Source organism: Oreochromis aureus, linkage group 7, assembly GCF_013358895.1.
Source record: "Oreochromis aureus strain Israel breed Guangdong linkage group 7, ZZ_aureus, whole genome shotgun sequence".
In the NCBI taxonomy this organism is placed as follows: Eukaryota; Metazoa; Chordata; class Actinopteri; order Cichliformes; family Cichlidae; genus Oreochromis; species Oreochromis aureus.
The window spans coordinates 32,593,966-32,619,098 of NC_052948.1; the positions used below are offsets into that span (position 1 = coordinate 32,593,966).

General features: G+C 39.2%; 3 protein-coding genes across 3 annotated transcripts in view; all 3 read left to right on the forward strand.

Moving 5' to 3' along the window:
- Positions 1 to 11,778, forward strand: part of atp8b1 (ATPase phospholipid transporting 8B1) — a 35,636-nt gene extending 23,858 nt beyond the window's left edge. The window contains exons 9-30 of the mRNA XM_031745659.2: positions 696 to 778; positions 891 to 1,049; positions 1,275 to 1,363; positions 1,690 to 1,880; positions 2,000 to 2,084; positions 2,427 to 2,550; positions 3,056 to 3,099; positions 3,289 to 3,445; positions 3,528 to 3,716; positions 4,711 to 4,823; positions 4,916 to 5,080; positions 5,230 to 5,341; positions 5,501 to 5,576; positions 6,470 to 6,602; positions 6,773 to 6,901; positions 6,991 to 7,147; positions 7,236 to 7,459; positions 8,091 to 8,174; positions 8,455 to 8,700; positions 8,894 to 9,032; positions 9,531 to 9,661; positions 10,172 to 11,778. Coding sequence (XP_031601519.1) covers positions 696 to 778; positions 891 to 1,049; positions 1,275 to 1,363; positions 1,690 to 1,880; positions 2,000 to 2,084; positions 2,427 to 2,550; positions 3,056 to 3,099; positions 3,289 to 3,445; positions 3,528 to 3,716; positions 4,711 to 4,823; positions 4,916 to 5,080; positions 5,230 to 5,341; positions 5,501 to 5,576; positions 6,470 to 6,602; positions 6,773 to 6,901; positions 6,991 to 7,147; positions 7,236 to 7,459; positions 8,091 to 8,174; positions 8,455 to 8,700; positions 8,894 to 9,032; positions 9,531 to 9,661; positions 10,172 to 10,408 — 3,067 coding nt within the window. The 3' untranslated portion in view covers positions 10,409 to 11,778. The remainder of the gene's footprint in view (positions 1 to 695; positions 779 to 890; positions 1,050 to 1,274; positions 1,364 to 1,689; positions 1,881 to 1,999; positions 2,085 to 2,426; positions 2,551 to 3,055; positions 3,100 to 3,288; positions 3,446 to 3,527; positions 3,717 to 4,710; positions 4,824 to 4,915; positions 5,081 to 5,229; positions 5,342 to 5,500; positions 5,577 to 6,469; positions 6,603 to 6,772; positions 6,902 to 6,990; positions 7,148 to 7,235; positions 7,460 to 8,090; positions 8,175 to 8,454; positions 8,701 to 8,893; positions 9,033 to 9,530; positions 9,662 to 10,171) is intronic.
- A 2,643-nt stretch (positions 11,779 to 14,421) lies between these two features.
- LOC116324931 (tripartite motif-containing protein 16-like) lies at positions 14,422 to 15,852 on the forward strand. The gene has a single exon (XM_039614745.1). The coding sequence runs from the start codon at positions 14,422 to 14,424 to the stop codon at positions 15,850 to 15,852; it is 1,431 nt and encodes a 476-aa protein (XP_039470679.1).
- A 2,488-nt stretch (positions 15,853 to 18,340) lies between these two features.
- On the forward strand, positions 18,341 to 20,807 carry LOC116324918 (tripartite motif-containing protein 16-like). The gene has a single exon (XM_031745698.2). The coding sequence runs from the start codon at positions 18,417 to 18,419 to the stop codon at positions 20,076 to 20,078; it is 1,662 nt and encodes a 553-aa protein (XP_031601558.2). The 5' UTR covers positions 18,341 to 18,416; the 3' UTR covers positions 20,079 to 20,807.
- Positions 20,808 to 25,133: the final 4,326 nt, after the last annotated feature.

Genomic DNA, 25,133 nt, shown 5'->3' on the forward strand with positions numbered 1-25,133 from the left:
CTCTAGACTTCAGCCGAGATCTAGGCTGCACCAAGAGACTGTATATCATCAGCATAGCAGTGAAAAGCGGTGCGGTATTTATCAAAGATTGCACTTAGAGGGAGCATATACAGTGAGAAAAGAATAGGGCCCGACACAGATCCTTGAGGAACGCCGCAGCAGACAGGTGCAGTGGAGGAGGAGCAAGTGCCCAGAAAGGGGGGGGAAACACCATGTACTGTGCTATCACCATATATTAGGTTAAACTGTACAAACGATGCATTGGACTGTTGGAGTAGAGTACTGTGTTTGAGGAATTTTTATTTAATCAGTCTTTTTCCCCAAGTGTTCAGTCAACAAATTACTAACTGATAAGAGAAGAGCAAATTTGAAAAGCCTTTTCTAAGAACCAAACAGTCTTTGCTTATGCTCTGGTGTGTGACCGTGTTCTGCTTTTAAGAGGGAACACCTTTAAATCAAACAGATACTTGTATATGTGGTGCAGTTAGATCCTCCAATAGAACGTGTTTACAGTCAATGGGAATAGAAATGAAATAAAATAGAAAGTGATACAAACAAAATCATAATCATATATTTTTTTTTTTTTTTTTGTAAACGCAAAGAAATGATTTGGGGATTTTTCTTTGTTTGTAATCCTTCTCCCAAAAGGGGTTGGAATCAGTTCTCAGGTCTTTGTGTATATTTTTCTGTTGCAGCGAAACCAACCTGAAGTTTAGGATGGGACTTCGAGTGACTGATGAAAGACTTCAGGAGGATCATCAGCTCGCTGACTTCAATGGTAAGAACTGGATCACCACAACACCCTCAGTCAGTTTGAATCCTGCTTACAGAAACAAGCTATTTCTTATTTTATTTCTCTTAACCAACACCTTTTTTTTTATGTCCCGTAGCTCTGATCGAGTGCGAGGAGCCAAACAACCGTCTCGACAAGTTTACGGGGATGATGCTGTGGGACAGGGAGCGCTACCCTTTGGAACTGGACAACATGCTGCTCCGCGGTTGCAAGATAAGAAACACTGACTGGTGTCATGGGCTGGTCATCTTTGCAGGTGTGTGATTGTTGTTTGTTTACAAAGTATATAAATAATTAAATATAAATGTAAAATATAAATGTGTGTGTTATTGGTTTTTGTTTCTAACTCAATACCAAATTGTACATTGTTGTGTTGTAGTTTGGCAGTTCCTCTTCTTAAAACATTGGTATTTCAAAAGTTTGGTTTATTTGATTGTAATGGTTAAAATGGTGAACTTATTTTACTGACTTCTTGTTGTAGGAGGTGATACCAAAATCATGAAAAATGGTGGCAAGACAAGGTTCAAGAGGACCAAAATTGATGAACTGATGAACTACATGGTTTACACAGTAAGCTTCAATCACCATTTTAACACACAGTGTATATTTTCATATCTATTATCTGATGCACCTCCTCGCCACAGACTGAGGTAAACGTTGGCCTGTATGGCTGAATGTGTAGCCCCAATCTTCCTGAATGTTTCTGTTTAAGTAATGCAAATATGCTATTGATGATGTTTGCTTTTTCTGAATATGTTTTGAGGTCTTTCCCCCCCCCCAATTTCTTGCACTGACACTTAAACAATACATTTGCAATAAGTAAGTCAAGCCATACAAGTAGTATATGAAGTCTTCTCAACAGCTGCTTGGTGTCTCTCTGTTACTCCTCACCATAGATCTTTGCACTGCTCATCCTGGTGTCCGCGGGTTTGGCTATTGGTCACACATACTGGTATGAGGCTATCGGCACCAAGGCCTGGTATCTGTTCGATGGCAAAACTCAGACCCCCGGCTACAGAGGCTTCCTTAGCTTCTGGGGATACATCATCGTTCTCAACACCATGGTGCCCATTTCGCTCTATGTCAGGTACGTATAGCCAGACAAAATTAAGTGAAAACGATTATATTAATGCTTTTTGTGCTCACTTTCAGATTTGTGTGTCTTCAACAGTACACCAAATAAAAGTTTTTGTGCTTTGTCTACAGCGTGGAGGTGATTCGCTTGGGCCAGAGTAAGTTCATCAACTGGGACCTGCAGATGTATTTTGCAGAAAAAGACACCCCAGCTAAGGTACATTAACACATGCATGTTTGTTTTTCAATTATCTTTTTTAACTGATTTTTTCCCCCACTTTTATGCTGTATGTTGTCAAAGGCCTGTGAGTGTTGCCCCTCAATTAAATGGCCATTTCCGGTATTCATGAATATAATGACCTTTAAAGAGGCGAAGAGTATTTGTGGGAGTGGGTTTTTTTGTACCAAACCACAATCATATGACATAAATGGAGAATATATGCTGTTTTGTGGTAAACCAGACCTTTTTAAATGGAGATTATTTTGTGAAAATGGCAGATTTTCCACCCTCAGTTGATCACTACAGCTCTGCTGCATGAACTCCTTTAACTGTCTGCAGGCTCGGACCACCACCCTGAATGAGCAACTGGGTCAGATCCAGTACGTCTTCTCCGACAAGACGGGAACTCTGACGCAGAACATCATGCAGTTCAAGAAGTGCACCATCGCTGGACGCAGTTATGGTACTGAGGAGTTTTTGTTTCACACAAGGAAAAAATAAGATTCAGGGTGTGAATCCCCCCTCCCCCCCAAAAGAAAAGCCACCTGTGATGTTCCGGTGTTGGTTTTTAGCTTAAAGTCAGCCAAACTTTAAGCTACACAGGTAATAATGGCACATAACTACCGGCAATGAAGTTTGTGCCAAATACATGTTTTTGATTAGCGGTAACAAAAGAAAAGCAGCAGTTTCCTGATCGGTGGCCTGTGGCACAGCTTTGAGGGAGTTAAAAGATAGAATCAAATGCAAATTAAAGCAGAAAATGAAACAAATACATGAATCTAGGAAAATATGTTAAGTAAATTGTTGGGTCCTGTATCAACTCTATTTAAAACCTCTCATTGATGTCTTTGAGTGTGTTTTTTGTTTTTGTTTTTGTTTTTTGACAGTTGCTGTACTGTGGATTTGTAATTTTGGCATTAAAAGTTTGTTTTGTGGGGGGTTGTTTTTGTTTTGTTTTTTTCCCACAGGTGATCCAACTACTGCTGAGGGTGTGTCACTGGAACGAGGAAAGGTAAAATCTAAATGACTTTAAAGAATTTGCATGAGTAGAAACAAATGAAATATCAGTTTGATCTTCAGTGATCTGTAAAAATAGTCCCCAAAAAAACCCTATAAACCCAGGAAGTGATCCTTTTTATTCTAAAATACAAGTAAATAAATGATAAATTAAGTCATAAAACCTTTTTCTATTTCATGTCAGCCGGTGGACTGGAGCTGGAACCGCTACGCTGATAAGAAGTTCCAGTTCATGGATCATTCCCTGGTTGCCCTTGTCCGATCCAAGAAGGATAAAGATGCCATGGAGTTCTTCAAACTGCTCTCCCTCTGCCACACCGTCATGGTGGAGCACAAAGACGGTAATCCTACAGTCACATAAAATAGGTCCAATTAAAAAGAAGACTGCAGGTACTGACTTCTGCTTTTGTACTGTCCTCTCAGGTGATCTCATATACCAGGCAGCGTCTCCTGATGAGGGCGCCCTGGTCACGGCTGCCAGGAACTTTGGTTACGTGTTTCTGTCTCGTACGCAGGACACCATGACCATCAGGGAGATGGATCAGGAGATGACCTATGAAATGTTGGCGCTTCTCGACTTCAACTCTGACCGCAAGCGCATGTCTATCATCTGTACGAGCACACAGCCTGACATAATGTGCTTAAATACTTCTTTAGTTGTACAGTTATCTGCATTCATGTGAAGCTGCAAGGGAAAAAAACCCCATCAAACTTTGAATCAGAAACAAAACAAAGTACCAAGTTACTGAAGGATGAGCAATGAATGAAAAACGGATGAAATGCCACCCAAAAACTGAACAAATCAAATCTTCACTAAATCATGAGAGGATTTTGTTATGTTTCTACTCAAAATACACAACTGGCTCAGAACTCAAAAGTATTTGAACAGTTTTACTTGTTTTGGACAATCTTTAATATAAATGCATATGTAGTTAATCCTAAACATATTCTGTAATTTCAATATGTGTGGATGCTGCATGACCTGGACGTGGATCCAGATCTTGCTAAAACTGTCGCTACTGCACCACATGGCATCTTTTTATAGTGTAAGGAATATAGATTGGATATAAATGGGCATATTGCTTCAGGGCCTGAAAAGTGAAACCTGTGATCGTACACCTGCCTTCTTTCTAGTTGTCAGCAGGGGGCAGCACCTCTGGATGCAAACAGAAGTGCAGCCATTTAGAAATCTAAAGGAAATGACCCTACTTGTACTTCTACTTTTGATTTCAACAAACAGGTTCCCGATGACTTTATGGTCTCAGTCAATAGTTTCAAGTCTTATTCAACGCAGTATGATTTTATTTCTCTAAATTCTTATTTTTAATTTAAAGTGAAATAGAATATAAAGCAGGGTTTGTTTGTTTGTTTGTTTGTTTGTTTGTTTTTGTTTTTTGCAAACTGGCAAAAATTACAAACTTCAAAAAAGGTTTCCAAACGTCACTATGACTACAGTCTTTTTATAGAAATAACTAAAACAAATAAGAGCAATATTATCAAAGCCATTTAGACTGGACAGATTGGACCTGCTACTTTTAACTTTTTACCTCACTGAGACTTGGTTCTGTCTAATTACCGCTGATTTTTCTATGTATTGTCTTTTTAGTGAAGTTTCCCGATGGCCGTATTCGTCTCTACTGTAAAGGAGCAGACACTGTCATTTACGAGCGTCTCTCTCCCAACTCCAAACATAAGGAAACCACCCAGACTGCTCTTGATGTGAGCTTATATTGTTTAATCTCATTTGCAGCATGCCAGATGCTTTCTTTTTCTCTCAGGAGTAAACAAAGTCAACATTTTCATGTTTGCAGATCTTTGCCAACGAGACCTTGCGGACGCTGTGCTTGTGTTACAAAGACATCAGCGCTGAAGAGTTCGAAGCCTGGTCCAGGAGACACAAAGAGGCCCAGGTGACCATGAATGACCGTGAAGCTGCCCTGGACGCTGTGTATGAGCAGATCGAGAACAACCTGATGGTGAGTGAGAAATGACTACGCTTTAGTTTCTACATACATGTAGAATTCATTTTAATGTTTTAATTAAAAAATCTCATCTGCTAAAAATCTATCGGATTTTAAAACAAGAAGCTCCTGTTACAGCTAGTAATGAGTTTTCTTGCATTTAGCTAATTGGGGCAACGGCTATTGAGGATAAACTACAGGATGGAGTTCCAGAAACCATTGCCAAGCTGGCTAAAGCAGACATCAAGATCTGGGTCCTGACTGGAGATAAGAAAGGTACCATCACCCCAAAGTGCAAAAGAAATAAAACACCTGTATCACATGAATAACAGCGACATGCCTGAGCTGGTTAAAGTAACAATTTGGATGACTTGAATCTGAACTGATGACAGAAGTTAAAGAACTCGTGTTTTTCTCTTCATAATTTATCCCCAGAAACGGCAGAGAACATCGGATATTCCTGTTCACTTCTGACAGACGACATGGAGATCCACTACGGAGAAGATGTCAAGTAGGTTGACAAGAACATTGCAAACGACATCCCAAGGCGGACTGTCCGTGCAGACTCAATTCAATTCAGTTTTATTTATACAGCGCCAAATCACAACATCGGTAGCCTCAAGGTGCTTTATATTGTAAGGTAGACCCTACAATAATATAGAAAAACCAACAATCACATGACCTCCTATGAGCAAGCACTTTGGTGACAGTGGGGAGGAAAAACTCCCTTATAACAGGAAGAAACCTCCAGCAGAACCAGGCTCAGGGAGGGGCGGGGCCATCTGCCGCCACCGGTTGGGGTGAGAGAAGGAAAACAGGATAAAGACATGCTGTGGAAGAGAGACAGAGATTAATAACAGATGTGATTCGATGCAGAGAGGTTTATTAACACATAGTGAGTGAGAAAGGTGACTGAAAAGGAAAAACTCAGTGCATCATGGGAATCCCCCAGCAGTCTACACCTATTGCAGCATAACTAAGGGAGGATTCAGGGTCACCTGATCCAGCCCTAACTATATGCTTTAGCAAAAAGTAAAGTCTTTCTGATCTTGAAAGTAGAGATAGTGTCTGTCTCCCGAATCCAAACTGGGAGCTGGTTCCACAGGAGAGGGGCCTCTTTTTTTTTATTTTTTTTATTTTAGATTGGATTAATTTCACAGATGTAACATTTTCTTTTTAACATGGAACTTGATGATGATGTGTCCCATCATCAAGTTCCATGTTAAAAAGAAAATAACTTGATGATGGGACACATCGCCATCAACACATCAGAAAACAGTGAAATGAAACTATTGCATTCTGTTTCAATTCATATTTAAAGTGTTCCAACCATCTTTTATACTATTTATGGTCCCAACTGTGTTGCAGTTGAGCACTGTTATCACCTGTATTGTGTGTCTACAGTGAGAAGCTAACCAGACGTCAGGCCAGCAGAAGGGATGACCCTCAGGCTTACCGTCGAGGCAAAAAGAAAACGGCCGAACCTTTCTTTCCCGGATCAAACAAAAATGCTCTCATCATCACTGGAGGATGGCTGGTGAGCTTTCTTCAACAACCAAAACTATTTTAAAGCTACTATAAAAGATGAATTGGTAGTACTAAAAAGACTAGCCAATGTTACAGTCTAAAGATAAATTTAATATATTGCCTTTAGTACAGTTTCCCTGCATGGTTTACATACTAATCTACTCTCTTTATTCTTTTCAGAATGAAATTCTGTATGAAAAGAAGAAGAAACGCCGTCGTCTGCGTCGTCTGCGTCTAAAGAGACGTCAACCTCCAAGCAACCCTCAGGACGGACAGCCGATGGATGATTGGGAGAAAGAGATGAGACAGGTTTAACAAATAACTTAGATTATTGTGAGTAAGAAGAATTTTTGTCTTCATGATATTAAATCCAGTGAAATGTTTCTCTTTACCGGTAGATTGACTTTGTGGATATGGCTTGTGAATGCGAGGCGGTCATCTGCTGCCGTGTAACACCGAAACAAAAGGCTAATGTGGTGAGTTTGGTGAAGAAGTACAAGAAGGCTGTGACACTGTCCATCGGAGACGGAGCCAATGACGTCAACATGATCAAAAGTAAGGACACAAGCAACTCTGCTCACGCCAAGTGTGCAAGATTCTATGAATCTGCTCTAATATTTCTCCCCGTCCGCTCTCCCTCCAGCTGCAGACATCGGTGTCGGTATCAGCGGTCAGGAGGGGATGCAGGCCGTCATGTCCAGCGACTACGCCTTTGCTCAGTTCCGTTACCTGCAGCGCCTCCTGCTGGTGCACGGGCGCTGGTCTTACATCCGAATGTGCAAGTTCCTGCGTTTCTTCTTCTTCAAGAACTTTGCCTTCACTCTGGTCCACTTCTGGTACTCCTTTTTCAGCGGATACTCCTCACAGGTCAGCAGCACTGTGAAAGTCATCCCGTTGATTTTAGTCTGAAAAGAAGTGAATGTTTGTAGTATCATAGCCATCATTAGACTAACTTTTCATGGAGTTTGCCCATTATGACATGTACTTTAACCCTGTGAAAATTGCAAATGTAGTGAGTAGCTCCTAACAAACACTGAAGCTCATTTCTGTTGAATTTTTAATCCATGTTCAAACATGGCAAAGAGTAAATGTTCTCCTGCTGGAAGACATCCACAGAAAACGCCTTTCACACACAACCTCATTTCCATTAGTCAACATCAACTTCTCGGTTTAATGTCTAAATTTGCACCTTGGTCACTTTGCCAAGGGGTCGTAATGTTAACCTTCAAAGGTTTTTACTGAGCAACACCTAAAAGAATACTTTTAATGGTGCATACATCTGAATGCTCCAGTCGCACAAGAGGCAAGAACAAGATTATGATAGTGCAGATGTCTCTCCTACATCTTCAGTTCCTCAGCCCACTAAATAGCATGATTGCTTTGGATTAGGTTGTGCAGTGAGAAGTGCAGATTTGCGGTGCTTTACTTCTAAAGTACTCAGTGATAGATAATACTGAACAGCAACAGAGATGATGAATGATTGTTTTCCTTCCCGCAGATCACCTTTGAAGACTGGTTTATCACACTCTACAATCTGGCTTACAGCAGCTTGCCTGTTCTACTTGTTGGACTTCTTGACCAGGTAAAAGCTGAATTTGTTGTAGACCAAAGAAAAGAAAACTCTAACTATGAATAGCTTTTTTTTTTTCTTCATATTTTTCTCATAATTTCATGGCACAAAGACAGAGTTAAAGTTTAGTTGAGTCATTCTTCAGTAGATTTTTTTTTTTCTTAATTTTTGGCAATCATAAAATGTTCCCCGATATGAAAATCTGCTTGATTCCTCTGTGCTCCAATAACAAACTAAAAAACCCCTTTGCCCTGGAGTCAACCACCTCCTTCTCTTTCTTTCTCTGTTGTAGGATGTCAACGACAGACTGAGTTTAAAATTCCCCAAACTCTACATTCCCGGTCAGCAGGGGACGTTGTTTAACTACAAAAACTTTTTCATCAGCTTGTTCCACGGCATCTTCGTCTCACTCATCATCTTCTTCATACCTTATGGAGCCTTCCTGCAAACCATGGGGCAAGACGGAGAAGCCCCCTCAGACTATCAGTCCTTTGCTGTCGTTGCCGCCTCGTCCTTGATTTTTATCGTGAATCTGCAGGTTGGGTACAAATTTCTGAGCATGTGCAGTGCATAAATTTTCAGTTTTTCCTTTTAGGAATTGTAATTTGGATTTTGTGACTTATTTGAAGTATTGATGCTGTCAAAATATGGAGCTACTCAAGAATATTGATACTTGTAATGGCTTTTATGTAAAATATCCTGTCTGTCTTTTCTCCTTCCTGTCTTGTCAGATCTCCTTGGATACCTCCTACTGGACTTTTGTCAACTGCTTTGCAGTTCTGGGCAGCATAGCCATCTACTTTGGGGTCATGTTTGACATCCACAGTGCTGGGATCCATGTCATCTTCCCCTCAGTTTTCACCTTCACAGGTTAGTTGACCACAGCTTCACTAATTTAAGCGGTTTGTCTGACTGTTATTCAAAAAGCCAATAAAGGTTGACAAAGTATTCTAAAATTCCTGTGTTGGTTGGCCTCCAATTTAAAGCCTGCTTCAGATTAAATTGCTCCTACAGGATCTCTGGCCAGCTGAAGCTGGAATATCACTGACAAATTACTTGTTGATATATTAAACAATAATCCCATTAAGGCAACTTCATCATTCATTTGTAGCTTTGAGTGTAGACACTCCTTACAGCTGTTTGTCAAGAAAAGCATCTGTCTCTTTAACTGCTAAATCCTCTACAAGTTGTCAGTAAGTCAGACTTTGACAAAAGGCTTTTTATTTTCTTTAGCATAAATGCAATAGCCTTTTACTAATAATTTTACCCAATGACAATCATGTCCAAGTATTGAAGGCCCCCACATTAAACCCCTCATTCTTCATTTCTCTGTTAACATGTGTGTGTATTTATATGTTGTGTTTGTAGGGGTATCATCAAATGCTTTACGTCAGCCATACCTGTGGCTAACCATCATCCTTACTGTGGGCATCAGCCTTCTGCCTGTCATCTGCATCCAGTTTCTCTCTAAAACCATCTGGCCCTCTGTAGGAGACAAGGTGAGACCTCTGCCAGTGCAGCGACAAGCCTGCTGGTCATTTTCTGACCTATAAGCCTGAACCCTCTCAGGGAAGGTGAGGGAGTCCTGGGTGATGGGCAATAAGATGCTTGACATACATAAATATATTAATAAACTTAAAACAACATAGCTTTAGGTTTTTTCTTTTGCTTCTTTCATGCATTGCTTTAAATGTATGATTATCACTTACTAATTCTGGCTACAACTTTATTTCCTAACACTGATGGCAGGGCTGTAGTATAGATTATCCTAACCCACCATTCTTACAATTACACAGCAGCATTAGGGTGCAGGCTGCATTGCAGAATATGTAAGCGCTCTTTTGTAATTGTAATTACAAGTTGCTTTTAAGGCTATGGGCTGTATTCTGACCATCTTTTGAAGTAAAGCGGGATTTCTTCTTTCCATTATAACTTGTCCCCTTTTCTACTGTATTTCCATGTACCCTTCTGCTTCATATATTACCGGCTTATTTCCAATCGTCCTTTAGGTCCAGAGAAACAGAAAGAAATACGAGATGGAGCTGAAGGAAGACGACGATAAGAAAAAGCCAGCGCCCTTCAAGCGAGGCCAGCGTTCCCGGCGATCTGCATACGCCTTCTCTCACGCCCAAGGCTACGCTGACCTTATTGCATCTGGGCGGAGCTTTCGACGGCGCCCACAGGCACATGGTGGACCTCAAGAGAGCATCAGGGAGATTCCCCGGAGAGAGGCCGAAAACATCTGAAGGGGCGGGTCTGAGCGTGAGACGGAGCAAAACTGCAGCAGGGGGAGCTGTAAATATTTGGGAGGGCAAGGAGCACTTAGTTATTCTATTGCAGTTTAAGAACATTTTTCCCTTTGGGGTATTCTGAGCATGCCAGAAGGGACTAAAAGAAAATGAGCCCTCCTGATGTTTCTTAAATGAAACTCTGCTAAATTGTTTTTCACTCCTGTCTGTGACCTAGACTCCCCGCCTCCAGATGCACCTCTATGCACAAACTTTGCTGAAATACTAAAGCGAAAAAAGCTCACCGAAAACGACCGACTATGAGGTCTAAGGTCACGCAGCATCTGTGTGACTGATAATGTTATTTAACTCAGGATTTTAAAAGTAAGAGTCTTATTTTTAGTCAGTTTATCCCTGCTAAGTCTTTCTGTACTGTAACACTAATATAATAATTTTGATTTTGAGTTTTAGCCTTGTGTCTACAGCACACTTGACATATTAGTGTTTTCGTTAAAAGTATAAGAATAATATTTCAGGTAATTAATCTGTACTGCATGAAGTCAGGCTGAAGCATCAGTTAGTTTGATTTCCATCCGTTGATCTCCAAAGATTTTCCTTCACATTAAGCTAGTGGGCTAAAGTTAAACAAGTCAAGATATCATCTTTTTAATATTTTATTCTACATAATAGTGGGACGTTACTATGCTAGGCAATGCAGGGTGGTCAGATGTTATAAAGTGTCTTAATTTAACAGTGAGATGTGAATGGTGATCTTTTCTCCTCTGCTGCATCAAACCAGGTATACTTAAAGTAATCACTAAATTAAGGTACTTCATGCTTGAAATCTTTTAAATACCTCTTTCTAAGTTGGATCCTTGTTTTGTTCGGTGCCTTACATAAAAAAAACAAAAAAAACAAACACACTTTCCTCCTCCAACAATCTTCAGAGCTTACTTCAGAAATAGAGCAAGGGTTTGTCGGTTTATCTTCATACGTTCCTTTCTGTTTTTACAAATTATTCCAAGTTAACTTACATGTTCTTTGGTTCAAACAGGAGAATTGTCTTAGTGTGAGTACATATGTGTGTATGTGTATGTTTGTTTCATTTTGTTTACAATCAACCCAAAGAAAATGTCTTTTTTTCCAGTCCTCTAATCAGGTTTAGAATATTGAGGAGCCAAGACTGATGATAGTTCCTGTTCTGACTGTTACTGTATCTTTTCATGCTAGTGTTACTGTCTACAGATGATGTCTTTTTATTCCTGAATGAATGGAACAGTCGATCAGGACTGCTGTGAAGTACCAGCAGCAGTATGGTCTTTGATGTATGATGGTGTTTTATCATGTGGTTGTTAATAAAAGCCAAGGGCACATTTAGCAATCTGAAATGTGTCTTTATTTTAATTTTAATTTTAGTATTACCTACCTCTTGTTTTCTCTGTGCTCCTCTTTTCTGCAGTCTCTCACCCTCCCAAACTGGTCAAAAACAGATCCCTGCCAGTACTTCAACTTTGTTCTAATAAAGGTGTCTTCCTGGTAGAAGTGCTTTCTTATAAGAGAGATAATGTATAAGCAATATTTTTAGTCCAAGCTCTGTTGAGCTGAGTGTTCTTTTAACCTTAACTAGTAATGACTTAATGAATTTATTCACAAATAAAATGATAAGCTCACAAATCTATCATTACATACAGCAACCTTCAATACTACTGATATTTATTTAGTGTCTCTCCGACTGAGCTTTCTGAGCGAACTTCAATCATTACGTCCCCCAAACAGTCAACACGTCTGTTAGAACCCATTCCTTCAAAAGTGCTCAAAGAAATCCTACCACTAAGTGGTCATGTTTAAGAAGCAATAATCTCTCTGTTAATGGGCAATGTACCACAGCCCTTTATAAGGCAGTAATTAAACCATGACTTGAGAAGCCAGCAGTTGACACAGGTCTTAGCTAATTATCGATACATCTCCAACCTTCCTCTCATCTCAAAAATTCTTGAACGAGTAGTTGTCAAACAGCTAACAGATCATCTTCAGATGAATGGCTTATTTGAAGAGTTTCAGAGCTCCTCACAGTGCTCTCTGTGCTCGTCCTGCTAGACCTCAGCGATTAGACCATGCTGTCAGTATCAGGTGGTTTGACTCCTACCTAATAGACTCCTATTTGTTCCTGGAAATGGAGAGTCTTCTTGACACACTGTTAAATATGCAGTTCCAAAGGATTTAGTGCTAGAACAGGTTCTGTTTACATTATACATGCTTTCCTTAGGCAGTATCATTTTAAGGGATAATATACATTTTCACTGCTACACAAGGATCCCCAGCTTAGTCAAACTGCAGGAATCTCATAAAGATCTTGATGACCTGTAAATTCTTGCTGCTAAATTCAGATAAAACTGAGGTTATTGTATTCTATCTCTTTTGCAAGGGCAGGTCTGTCCAGTCTGCGCATCGCCTTTAATATGGACATTCTGAAGTGTATGTAGGTGCACTTCTGCCACTGACAAAGCTACGTCCAGATGAACAGAATCAACTTTTTGGGATTTTCTTACTGGGATGATTGAGCATGCATCAAGCTGTAGGTGTAGGTTGTAGTTTACACAGGTCACACTCCCCTCACATTCCCTCATTCTCTTCAGAATCCCAACCAACGTCTGATGAGATGGTGCCTTTTTCTTCAGCCATATAATCTGGATGTTCAGCATATAAAGGTGCACGCAATGTTTTGGCTGATGCACTATCGAGGGCTGTGTCTCAGTAATATTCTTTTCAATTTGTTGGTAAAGTGTTAACTTCTTTCTGCTTCCATATGCTACTTTAGGAAGAAATGGGGCTGAGATGAAGGAAGTTCAAAAGTTTAAATGAGCTTTGTAGATGGCTAGCTAAGCCATATTTTTATGGGTGGGAGTGTGATGGTGTGATGGGTGGGAGTGTGTTTTGGGTTAGATTGTTAAAGTATCTAGCTGCACCTGAGAGGTGGGAGTGACAGGAGTATATCATCTCTCACACACACTCTCTCTGGGAGGCTGTTTGCCAACATGTTTTTGTTGCATGCCTCTTTTTACAACATATTGCACATACCTTTACAAGCATACATGCTGGGCATTTCATACATACTTACCATTACTCATTACCTCTATGGTTACAATGGTTACATGCACTTATTCAATGCAATCATTTTTTGAAAAGGATATTATTTAAGGAGGGAAATGTCCTTAGTTTCACTTTCATGAAATCTTTTGGTGGTTATTTACATTTGTATTCATATATTAGTCTTTAAAATTTTACACAAGTAAATGGGAAAGTCACTTTTTATTCCTGCTTTAAAACAATTTAACGTAGAGCTTATTTAAAAATCCTTTAGCTTTGTTATTTTGGAATATTATACAAAGATTTTTGGATAAAATACATGAACCGATTTGAGAAATAAGAAGAGATTCATGCGTGATTGTTTTTAAGTGCGAATAACAACAAGATTGAAGGTTAATCTTGAATAAGCAATAAGTTATGGTCCATGAGCCTTTAATCTGTTTCTTTCACACACTCATACTTTCACTCAGATCAAATGTTTCAGTTCAGACGGACACTGATCTTTGTAACACAGGGAAATAAGCTTCCTGCTTTCCAAACAAACACTCCCACTCGGTCCACATGTTTCCTGTTCCTATTCTTAGATCTACAAGTTTACAGACGGGTGTAACCAGCATGGTGTGCACGTAAACCCCATTCAGTGCATGTGAACAGAAGGAATGAGAGTCAGTTTTGTTTCTTTGTATGACAAAAGTGAAACTATTTCACAATCATAGTCTCTGACCGGTGAAATGGCGCAGGGAGGAATTCAGTGAAACCAGGACAAACTCTGCTGTTCGATCTGTTTGGATCACCTCAAGGATCTGCTGACTATTCCCTGTGGACACGACTACTATATGAACTGTATTCAAATCCACTGGGATAAAGAGGATCAGAAGGAAACCCACAGCTGTCCTCAGTGGAGACAGACCTTTGCACCGAGGCCTGCTCTGGGGAAAAACACCATGTTGGGAGAGTCAGTGGAGGACCTGAAGAAGACTTCAGTCAGCGCTTCTACTGAACTTGAAGATGTGAGCTGTGATGTCTGCACTGAGAGAAAGGTGAAAGCTGTCAAGTCCTGTCTGCAGTGTCTGGTCTCTTACTGTGAGCAGCACCTCCAGCCTCACTATGAATCCCTTGCCTTTGAAAAACACAAACTGGTGGACCCCTGTCAGAAGCTTGATGACCATGTCTGCTCTCATCACAATGAAGTTATAAAGATTTTCTGCCGCACTGATCAGCAGTGTATCTGTTGTTTGTGCTCCAAGGATGAACATAAAGGCCACGACACAGTTTCAGCTTTAACAGAAAGGAAAGAGAAACAGACAGAGCTCGGGGTGAGTCAGCAAAACATCCAGCAGAGAATTAAAGAAAAGGAAAAAGACATGAAGGTGCTTCAGCAGGAGGTGGAGGCAATCAATCAGTCTGCTGATAAAGCTGTGAGAGACAATGAGAAGGTCTTCAATGATCTTATCCAACTCATCAAAAAAAGAAGCTCCAATCTGAAGCAGCAGATCAGATCTAAGCAGAAAAATGAGTTGAACAGAGTCGGGGAGCTTCAGGAGAAGCTGCAGCAGGAGCTCGCTGAACTGAAGAGGAAGGGGACAGAGCTGGAACAGCTGTCAGGCACACAAGATCACATCCACTTCCTACACAGTTACCCTCTTCTGTCGCCTCTAAGTGAATCCACAAACTCGCCCAGTATCAATATTCGCTCACCGTGTTACTTTGATGATGTAACAGCAGCTGTATCAGAGGTCAGAAAGAAACTCGAGAATACTATTAAACTTGAGTGGACCAAGATCTCACTTAAAGTGACCAGTGCGGATTTTTTACTCCTACCGGAGCCAGAACCCAAGACCAGAGCTGACTTCTTGCAGTATTCACGTCAAATCACACTGGATCTAAACACTGCACACCCACAGCTGATATTATCTGAAGGCAACAGAATAGCTAGATTGACGATAAAAAAACAGCTGTATCCTGATCATCCAGACAGATTCACTCAAAGGCAGCAGGTTCTGAGCAGAGAGAGCCTGACTGGACGTTGCTACTGGGAGGTGGAGATGGGACCAGCTAGTGCTACAGTTGCAGTCACATACAAGGACATTAGCAGAACAGGAGATGAAAGTGAATTTGGATGCAATGACAGATCTTGGGCTTTAGAAAATTCTGTTGAATTTATTCACAACAGCATGAGCAACACCATCTCGGGTCCTCGGTCTTCCAGAATTGGAGTGTACCTGGATCACAGTGCAGGTGTTCTGTCTTTCTACTGGATCTCTAAAACCATGACTCTCCTCCACAGAGTCCAGACCACATTCAGTCAGCCGCTCTACGCTGGACTCAGCGTTTATGGTTGTGGTAATTCTCTGAAATTGTGTGAACTCACATAGATGGGCAGGAGAAAGAGTAACTGTGTCACTCTGTGTAGTGTTATTTTACGATGCACCTACTGTAATCAGTCGTTTCTTACTGTAGATTTTACCAGGATACAATAAAAGCTTTACACTATAATACTGTGAGCAGCTGGTTGCCATTCAAATGTTATTTTAAAAGTCTTAGTGTTGACATAATTTATTGCAGCTATTGTCCACATATACAGCTGCAGAACCAGTCAAAGGTCGAATACAGTCATAGTGGGGAAGACTATTTAATTTTTTTAAAAAGTTATTTTCTATGTTTTATACCAGGAGTATAAAAAACTGACCCCATTACTAACGAACAACACGTGGAGCTTTTTATGCCATGCTGTGCAGAAAAGTGTCCCTACTACCAAATATGCTACGTTTGGGATAAATCAACAGTCCAGTAAGAGGAAAATTAAACCACAAATGAACCTTTATAGACACCCAATGAGTGATCAAGATGATTAGAAATTTCCCTTTAAACTATCTCTCTACCACCACTGATGTTCTGTTAGGAATTTTACTTGTTTAGAACAAATTTGCAAAAGCTTGTTTTATGTATTATTATTATAATTAAACTTGACCAAACCAATGATTGGTACTGTATCTGTTAGGGTGTTTACTTAATATCTGTGAATCGGGGTTTTGTTTCCTCATTTGTAAACTAATATTTTTTAGTGTTCACTCTTCCTCGTCTCTCCAGTGTTTCTTTTTCTGCCTTTGCTTTGCTGATCTGTGCTTCTTTTCTCAGTTCTAATTATTTCATATTTCATAAACCTTCCCTGAGGATTTCTGATTTGTCTACTCTGGACAATTTCCCTCTATTATTATTGTCTGCCTGGCTCTTATTGATTGATTTGTTTGCTCTGCTGTGCACACACTTGTGTTTTTCCTTGTTAGTCTATTACTTATTTTTCCTTTTAGGCCTTTTTATCTTCTTAGTAATGCACATTACTCTGAGTGTTGGAAATACTTCTTCTTTTTGTTCTTTTCAGCCTTTTCTTCCACATTGGGTTCTCATTTTGCAAAAACATGGGGTACACTTGCACTACTACATTAAGATTGAGTAAATTAGGTTTGCTCAATTTAATGTAACTTTAAGTTATTTGTTTGTGAAATATCTTAAAAATACTGCTGATGGAAATAATATACAGTGCACAGCTGTTGTTCCTGTGGGAAACCTGACTAGGGATTTGGTTTTCTTTAACATAAATAAACTTTGTATTATTGGAATGCGCATAATCTTTTCTCTGTTTGTGTTCCTGTTCCTGTTGATGTTCATTAAAGTGTTTTGAAAGGGTAAAAGCTGTAAATTAAAAACAGCAGGAGAGCAAATGTGCATCGGTAAGGCCTGATTAACTTTGAAGCTGATTTAAGTAGTTAAAGGCATTAAATATGTACATTAAATGAATAAACATCCAACATGACACAGGCGTGGAGGATTCCTCAACAATTAGAAGTTTTATCAGGTTCGTCCAAAGAAAAGAAAGAATCTTAATGCTGAAATAAAGGACGTGATTGACAATGGGACTGCAGAGCCATCTAGTTCTAGCTCAGTGTTTGCTTTCAGACTTTAGATAGTGAAGACTGACTTACACGTATGGAAGGTTGTCTCATTCTGGTAGAGGCTGTAAAGTCCATCAGTAAATTTAATTTAATGAATGCCTCAAATCTCATTGTTTACTAGAGTCTGGATTTACTGTATGAGTTATGAGTGTTATGATGCACCTGACGCAGCATGATATATGACCTTTTATCTGACCTTTCAAGGAAATGTTAAAAGCCTTATAATAGTCCTGAGATTAATGTTAAATTACAAAATTCAAGAATTCAGGAGATCACTAAAATCCGAGGAAGAGGCAACAGTCTTGACATCTTCTTTGCTGTGAATAGAAACAGAGCTTGAGTTCAAAACCAGTCATCTATAAATAAATCAAAAATACATCTAATATAACTTATACTTTTAAAGGCCACTCGGAAGAAGATATAACATTTAAAAGATGAAGTAAAATGTTAATATTTTGAAAATGAATGGATGCATAAATGAATGAATGAATTGTGTTGGTGAACAAAATCGCAGATAGCAGATTTTAAGTGAAAATAATGAACTGTGAGGTACAAGTGTACCTCACCCACACAGTAACTGCTAGTTCTATAAGTTTGGAAGTGGCATCTGTTCAATCACAAGATTAATCTTTAATCATCTTTAACTCATGATACAATTAAATCGCTGCAGTTCAGTCACAGATAAGCTAAGTTGCTAAGCTTGTGCTCTTACTCTCAAACATTGATCTTTCTTTGATGAGGAAGGAATTAGCCCCTCCCCCCTCCTTCCTGTTATATAGAAAAGTCACTCCCATTCAGTTCAGGTGTTTCCTGTTCCTGCCCTGTTCACAGATCTGCAAGTTTACAGATGCGTGTAACCAACATGCTGTGCTCTGACACGCCAGTCAGTGCATGTTAGCAGCTGAAATGAAATAACTGCAGCTCAGCCGTGTTTTTCTGGTAAGATAAAAGTGAAACTATTTCACAATCACATTCTCAGAGGTGAAATGGCGCAGCGAGGAATCCAGATGAACCAGGACAAACTCTGCTGTTCGATCTGTTTGGATCTCCTCAAGGATCCGGTGACTATTCCCTGTGGACACAACTACTGTATGAACTGTATTCAAATCCACTGGGATGAAGAGGATCGGAAGAACATCCACAGCTGTCCTCAGTGCAGACAGACCTTTGCACCGAGGCCTGCTCTGGGGAAAAACACCATGTTGGCAGAATTAGTAGAGGAGCTGGAGAAGACTGGACAAACTGCTCCTGCTAATCACTGCTATGCTGGACCTGAAGATGTGAGCTGTGATGTCTGCACTGATAGAAAGCTGAAAGCTGTCAAGTCCTGTCTGCAGTGTCTGGTCTCTTACTGTGAGCAGCACCTCCAGCCTCACTATGAATCCCCCGCCTTTAGGAAACACAAGCTGGTGGACCCCTACCAGAAGCTTCAGGACAATATCTGCTCTCATCACAATGAAGCTATGAAGATTTTCTGTCGCACTGATCAGCAGTGTATCTGTTATCTGTGCTCCATGGATGAACATAAAGGTCACGACACAGTTTCAGCTGCAAAAGAAATGAGTGAGAAGCAGAGAGAGCTCGAGGGGTGTCAGGAGAAAATCCAGCAGAAAATTAAGGACCAATTTAAACACATGCGGGTTCTTCAGCAGAAAATGAAAGCCATCAGTCAATCTGCAGATAAAGCTGTGAGGGACAGTGAGATGATCTTCACAGAGCTTATCCGCTTCATAGAAAAAAGAAGCTCTGATGTAAAGCAGCAGATCAGATCTAAGCAAAAAAAGGAGGTGAGTCGACTTACAGAGCTTCAAGAGAAGTTAAGGCAGGAGACTATTGATCTGCAACAGAAGAAATCTGAGTTGGAACAACTCTGTCACATGCAGGATTGCATCACCTTTCTACAAAAGTATCCCTCACTGTCAAGCTTGACTTTCAGTGAGGAGCCACCCAGCATCAGTATTCACCCTCTGTGTAACTTTGATGATGTGACAGCTTCTCTGTCAGAAATCAGGGAAAAGATGCAGGACATACTCAAAGGACAATGGACCAAGCTATCAGCAACAGTGAGTGAGTGTAATGAGTTACCATCACAAAGAGAACACACAATTAGAGAGGAATTCTTAAAATATTCACAACATATCACACTGGTTCCAGACACAGAAAGCAGGATTTTAATATCTGATAGCAAGAAAAAAGCAGAAGCAAGTATTACACAAAGTTTTTTGAAACGGCGCATGTTAATAGAATTACGATCTCTACAAAGAAGAAAAATGTCTCATTTTTGTGTCCTAAGTAAAGAGTGTTTGACTGGCCGGTGTTACTGGGAGGTGACGTGGTCTGGGACTGTTGCAGTAGCAGTCACAAATACAAACAGAACACCAGTATATGGATTTGGGAATGATGACACATCTTGGGCGCTATACTGTATAAGAAATGAATTTGAATTTAGACATGACAACATCAGAACTCACATCTCCACATGTCAGTCCTCCACTATCGGAGTGTATCTGGACCACAGTGCAGGTACTCTGTCCTTCTACAGTGTTTCTGACGACATGACTCTCCTCCACAGGGTCCAGGCCACATTCACTCAGCCGCTCTATGCAGGATTTTTTGTTGGTTGTGGATCTGTAGTTGAGCTCAAGTAGACAGGAGTCATTAGATGAGATTGTAAAGATTAGTTTCTTATTTTGGACTAATAAAGTTTTTTGTTAAACACACTCACTTATGTCATGTTGAAGTTTATAAATTGGATGTAAACTGTAAAATATGATAACATAGAAACATGTGATTTTCTAGCACTAGCCCCCGTGCTCCACAGCTCTCTGTCTGTAATTAAAAATTTTACACTGATTAAAGTTTACTGTCAAGAATGGGAAAGGGCATTTGTATACATCTTGGTTGGACTCAATTGAAATGACACTTCTAATCACTTTTATATATGCATTTCCTTTATTTAAGTTTCAAATATGATGGTGCCCTGAAGTGAAAGAGGTCTGAAAATTTCTGGTCAAACTGAAATGTAAACAAAGGAATAACAAACTCTCTAAATATGTGAATTTCATCCATCAGTCCATTCAGAGCTGCAAGGCTGTCACAGGTCAAACATGTCTTTGTCATAGCCATCATGGAAGACACTGTTACCGATAACGGCAGTTATAAGTGAGATATGTGTTTTTGGTATCTTACATTATTTTGTTCATATTTCATTGATTTGTACATATATTTCTTTTGACAAAGTGTTTAAGGTTTATAAATGCATGTTTGTGTCTTGACCTGAGTGTAACCAGTGAAAGCAGGCAGCAGCCTGCGTTTAAATAAAGCAGTACTGTTTGCACCCTCTTGATGTCACTGCATGACAGCATTTGTCTCTCTCAGCTTTGCTTTCATTATAATTCTGACTTCAGTGAAGAATCAGCGCCACCAGTGAGAACAGCCAGCATTATTAATATTTTCACATATATTACTGCATCTTTTTGTGATTGAGAGGTTTAAAGATTTTTTAGTAGTAGTTTAACTTTGCACAAGCTTTGACACATTTGGTATATGTTTAACTATCACAATAACGTTATTAAATTATTCTTTCACAACATTTTCCAGTCACAATCACTTCTTCATTAGAAGACCTTCAAAAATATAAATATTTTGTTGTTTATTGTGTTTTAATCTTAATTAAAATGAGAATTCCAATAGTGACAAACATAAAAACTGATGTTTTCTGCGGACATAAAACTATTTATAAACTTAGAAAACTTCAGTGCTGTACTGCTGCATAGACGTTTTCTGATTGTTTTCTTCATTTACTTGTCTTGTCTTTCAAACTAGAGTTGACTTTACAAATTTTATTTATCTACCTGTTAATATTATTATTAGTATTATTGTTGTTGTTGTTACAGGATTCTTGCTTCCTTTTCATTCCAGTCTATGGTAAAAAAAACAAACTTTTTTAATGGCTCTGTTTCTGTTCATCATATATTTTATACATCATTAAATTGTCTCCTTCATCTTTTATCTATGACACATATTCCAAAATGTTCTAATGTAATTTTTTTTTATTTTCAGCAATTTTTATGCAAAGCTGCAATTTTCTGTGTTTCTTTGGGTTTTAAGTGTCTGCCTGATGTTTTCACCTGCAGTGCACTGTTAGACATGATTGACTGTAAAAATTTAGCATGTCGTGATTAGAAAACTTACATTAAAATTAAAGCCTGTAATGTCAAAAACTATGCATACTGAATATTTCCAGGGTCATAAATACAGCTCACCTCAGGAAGGCGCCAGTCACTAAAAAAACTAAACAAAACAAAAACTAAAAATTGTACGGGAAGCAGACTGACAAATTTGTGATAGCAGATATGTTATGCTTGTATCATCAATACAGTCAACTGACTGGCCTGAAACCTACATTTATTCAAGGGAAAAATAAGTGAAATACATAACAAAATGTGTAAGTGATTTTACAGCGAGGAATACAGAAAATGTTTTGCTGTAGACACACTGAGGAATGAGGTTAATCGTGACTGTAATGCTGCATTATGTGCATTTTCTTTTATTACCGCGACATGACAAGTGCAGACTATAAAGTGCATTAAAAGCATTATTACAGCAGTATGTCTGGTATATATTTTCAAAGAAACAATCTGTTCAACTAAACTTTAAATAAAGTTATTAGAAAGACCAACAGCAACATTAAGGCTTAGCTTTGGCCTTCGAAGGTATCAAATAAGTTGAGAGAAAAAAAGCAGCCACTCAGCTGTATCATGATTTATATTAACGTTTAAAACAATCCTGCATGAATGACCAGGCTCCATCGGACTTTTAAAAGTTGAAATTTGATTCGATTCATCTCTACAACCAATCAAATTACCGCTGTAACTACGTCAACAGCATGTTAATTCATCTTTTTTTGGCCGCTATCTCTCAGTCTCTCTGTCAAATCTGCATCAGTTCCACATCAGAGGCCTCCAGGCGGACGCAGATAATGCTCTCCATATTTACAGTGGCAGGAGGATTGGGAGGTTTTTGACTAGATCCCATTTGTGTGAACCTATTAGTGCTGAGCGCTCTGAGCTCCCTCTGATACGCCTCTGAGATTAGGCAATGGTATTACTGTAAGAGGATCGACTCGCCTCGAGGTGAGGGCCGAATACACAGAGAGAGAGAGCGAGAGAGAGAGAGAGGAACACACACAAAGACGGGAACATGCTCACACAGATAGGACCACACACTCCCCAGGAAAAGAAAAAAAATCAGGATCTGGCAGTGAGAGCAGAAAAAAGAGAGGGAGGAACACACACACATTTTAAAATAATGAACTGAAACCAAGGGCCCGCACTGATAACAAGGTGCATGACAATCCTCAATTTTAAGATGCTAAATTTCCAGTGATCACTCTCCTGAACACTGATAAGTGTAACTGAGCAACTATTTGGAGGAGGAGATCTAACATGATTGTCTCAATATCAACTAAATCTAATCAGTCACATGCACGCTGCAGGTTTAATCTGCAATTAAGCTTATGGCACTTTTAATATACTAAAACTGAAATAAAGAAAATAAGGCTGGCATATGTTTAAATCTTTACATAAAGGTATTATATTATGTATTTCTGTCAGGCATTAATTAGAAGCCTTACCTTGTTTGGCTCACTCTCGCCTTATTTACAACGTTTTGCAGTTTATTTTGTGGGAAAGTAATACTATGTAAAAAAGCAATACATCAAATGTACAAACGCTAAACAAACTCATACTCCAATTACACATCTACTGTAATTAGATACTGCGTTCAGTATCATAAGATTTTTTTTAAAAACTGCTAAACCATTATATTTACACATAGCAAGTTATATCATGATAGTGAAGCAAAGCACTGAACTCAAAAAACAAGGTACTTATCAAACCTTTTACATTGTTTTAGTTTATCACTGCATCATTTGTTGCTCATTAGAGGGGAAATTTGAATCTGAAGTCAACTTCCTTTCAACAGGCAGAGACCTTCAGAAAAGCAAGGTTAAAAACCAGCACAGACAGACCACAAGCAATACAAACATTACAAACAAACAACAGAAGAGAGAAGAAAACAGGTACTGACATACAATACTTGGCATATGAAAGCATGGGGAATATGAAGAGTGAATTATTTCCTGACCTCTTCCCTAGGCCTATTTGGGCTACTAAGCTTGGTCAGTGACATGACCTTTCCAAACCTGTAGGGGGTGTAGTGTGCCAAGTACCTGACATGTGATGTGACTTCAGTACCTGGTATGCTTTCGTAATGTGCAACAAATGTTTCTATAATGAATTAAAACAATTTGATTCTAGAGTTTTGTTATATTGATTTTTGGTTGTGGTTCTGATGTTGTTTTTCTATTCTCCCCAGTGTTTCCTCTGCGCCTGTGTTATACTGAGCGTTTCTTCTTGTCTCTGGGTTTAAGGTGTGAATTTTAGTTGTTTCCTGTTTTATTTTAAAAGTTGTTTTCATCTTGTATCTTGTTTTGGGTTTTACTTCCTTATGTCTGACTGGAAACACTAATGCTCACCTGATTTCTATCTAGATTTCCATCTATCCACCGATAGATATTTGGCTTCGTTTAAAGTGTTTATTTTTTCCCTCCTACTTTAGTTTTGCTCCTTATGTTGGTCTTTTGACTTTGCCACTGTTTCAATTTTGCTTATTTGCTTGCCAGAGTCTTGCATATGAGCCCTGCCCCCAAACTATTAAAACCGAGAAACATAGTTAAAGGTTACAAGAAAAATATTACCATGATTTTTTTTACAAAAAGCCACCTAAATGCTTTCAACTTTTAGCTTGGGATGAATAATTTTCTGATATGCACCACTTCGTAGAAAAGTGATGAAACATGTTGCATTGGAATCGAGTTTAATAGCAGTGCAGATTCGCTGCACTCATTTGCCCCGAGGTTCCTGCCTCTTATAGAAATATTTTGACTAGACTGTCCAGAAGCCCCCTGTGGGCTCTTTTGCCCTTGTGTGGTGAAACCAGTCTAACAACACTATATTTTTTTTATTAAATCATATATTTGGTGTATGATGTCCAGTGTTTGGCAATATTTGTTTAAAAATAATAAAGAAATTATAATTTCTAGTTTTGTCAAATTTTTTACAAGGCATTGCACTGATTGTTAGTGTGACTGTTTTCACTGCTGTCACAGTCTGTTTACGATCCAGCACACCAGTTTATACGAATTGATGGGCCAAGGGCTACATGGTTATATTGGACACTGATAAAATGCCCACCTCCTCATCACGTATCCGTTATTTTATGCAAAGCCTGTAACCGTCACATAAACTAGCTGCGATCCAGTGAAATAACAATCAAATATTAGCATAGAAAGACACATGGCTGGAGTAGCCAGAGGTTCATAAAGGAGCCACGTTCTCCGTATGCACTGATAAAAAAAAAAGGTGCTCTTTGTGGTGATCAAAATGAAACAGCTAATCAAATATTTTTAAGTACCTAAACCAGGGGCTTGTAAAAAATTTCATGACTCATTGCCTGCTTAGGAAGCAAGTATCGTTTCCGAGGTTGGCCTGGAAAAATGAACACATCTAACACTAGGTGGTTTTCACACAGACACTGCAGCACAAAACTTGGACATGATCTTACAGAGCTGTAAAGAAAACAACCAACTGTGGCAACTGTCAAATAACTACAATCACATGAGAGGGACACCAGCACAAACT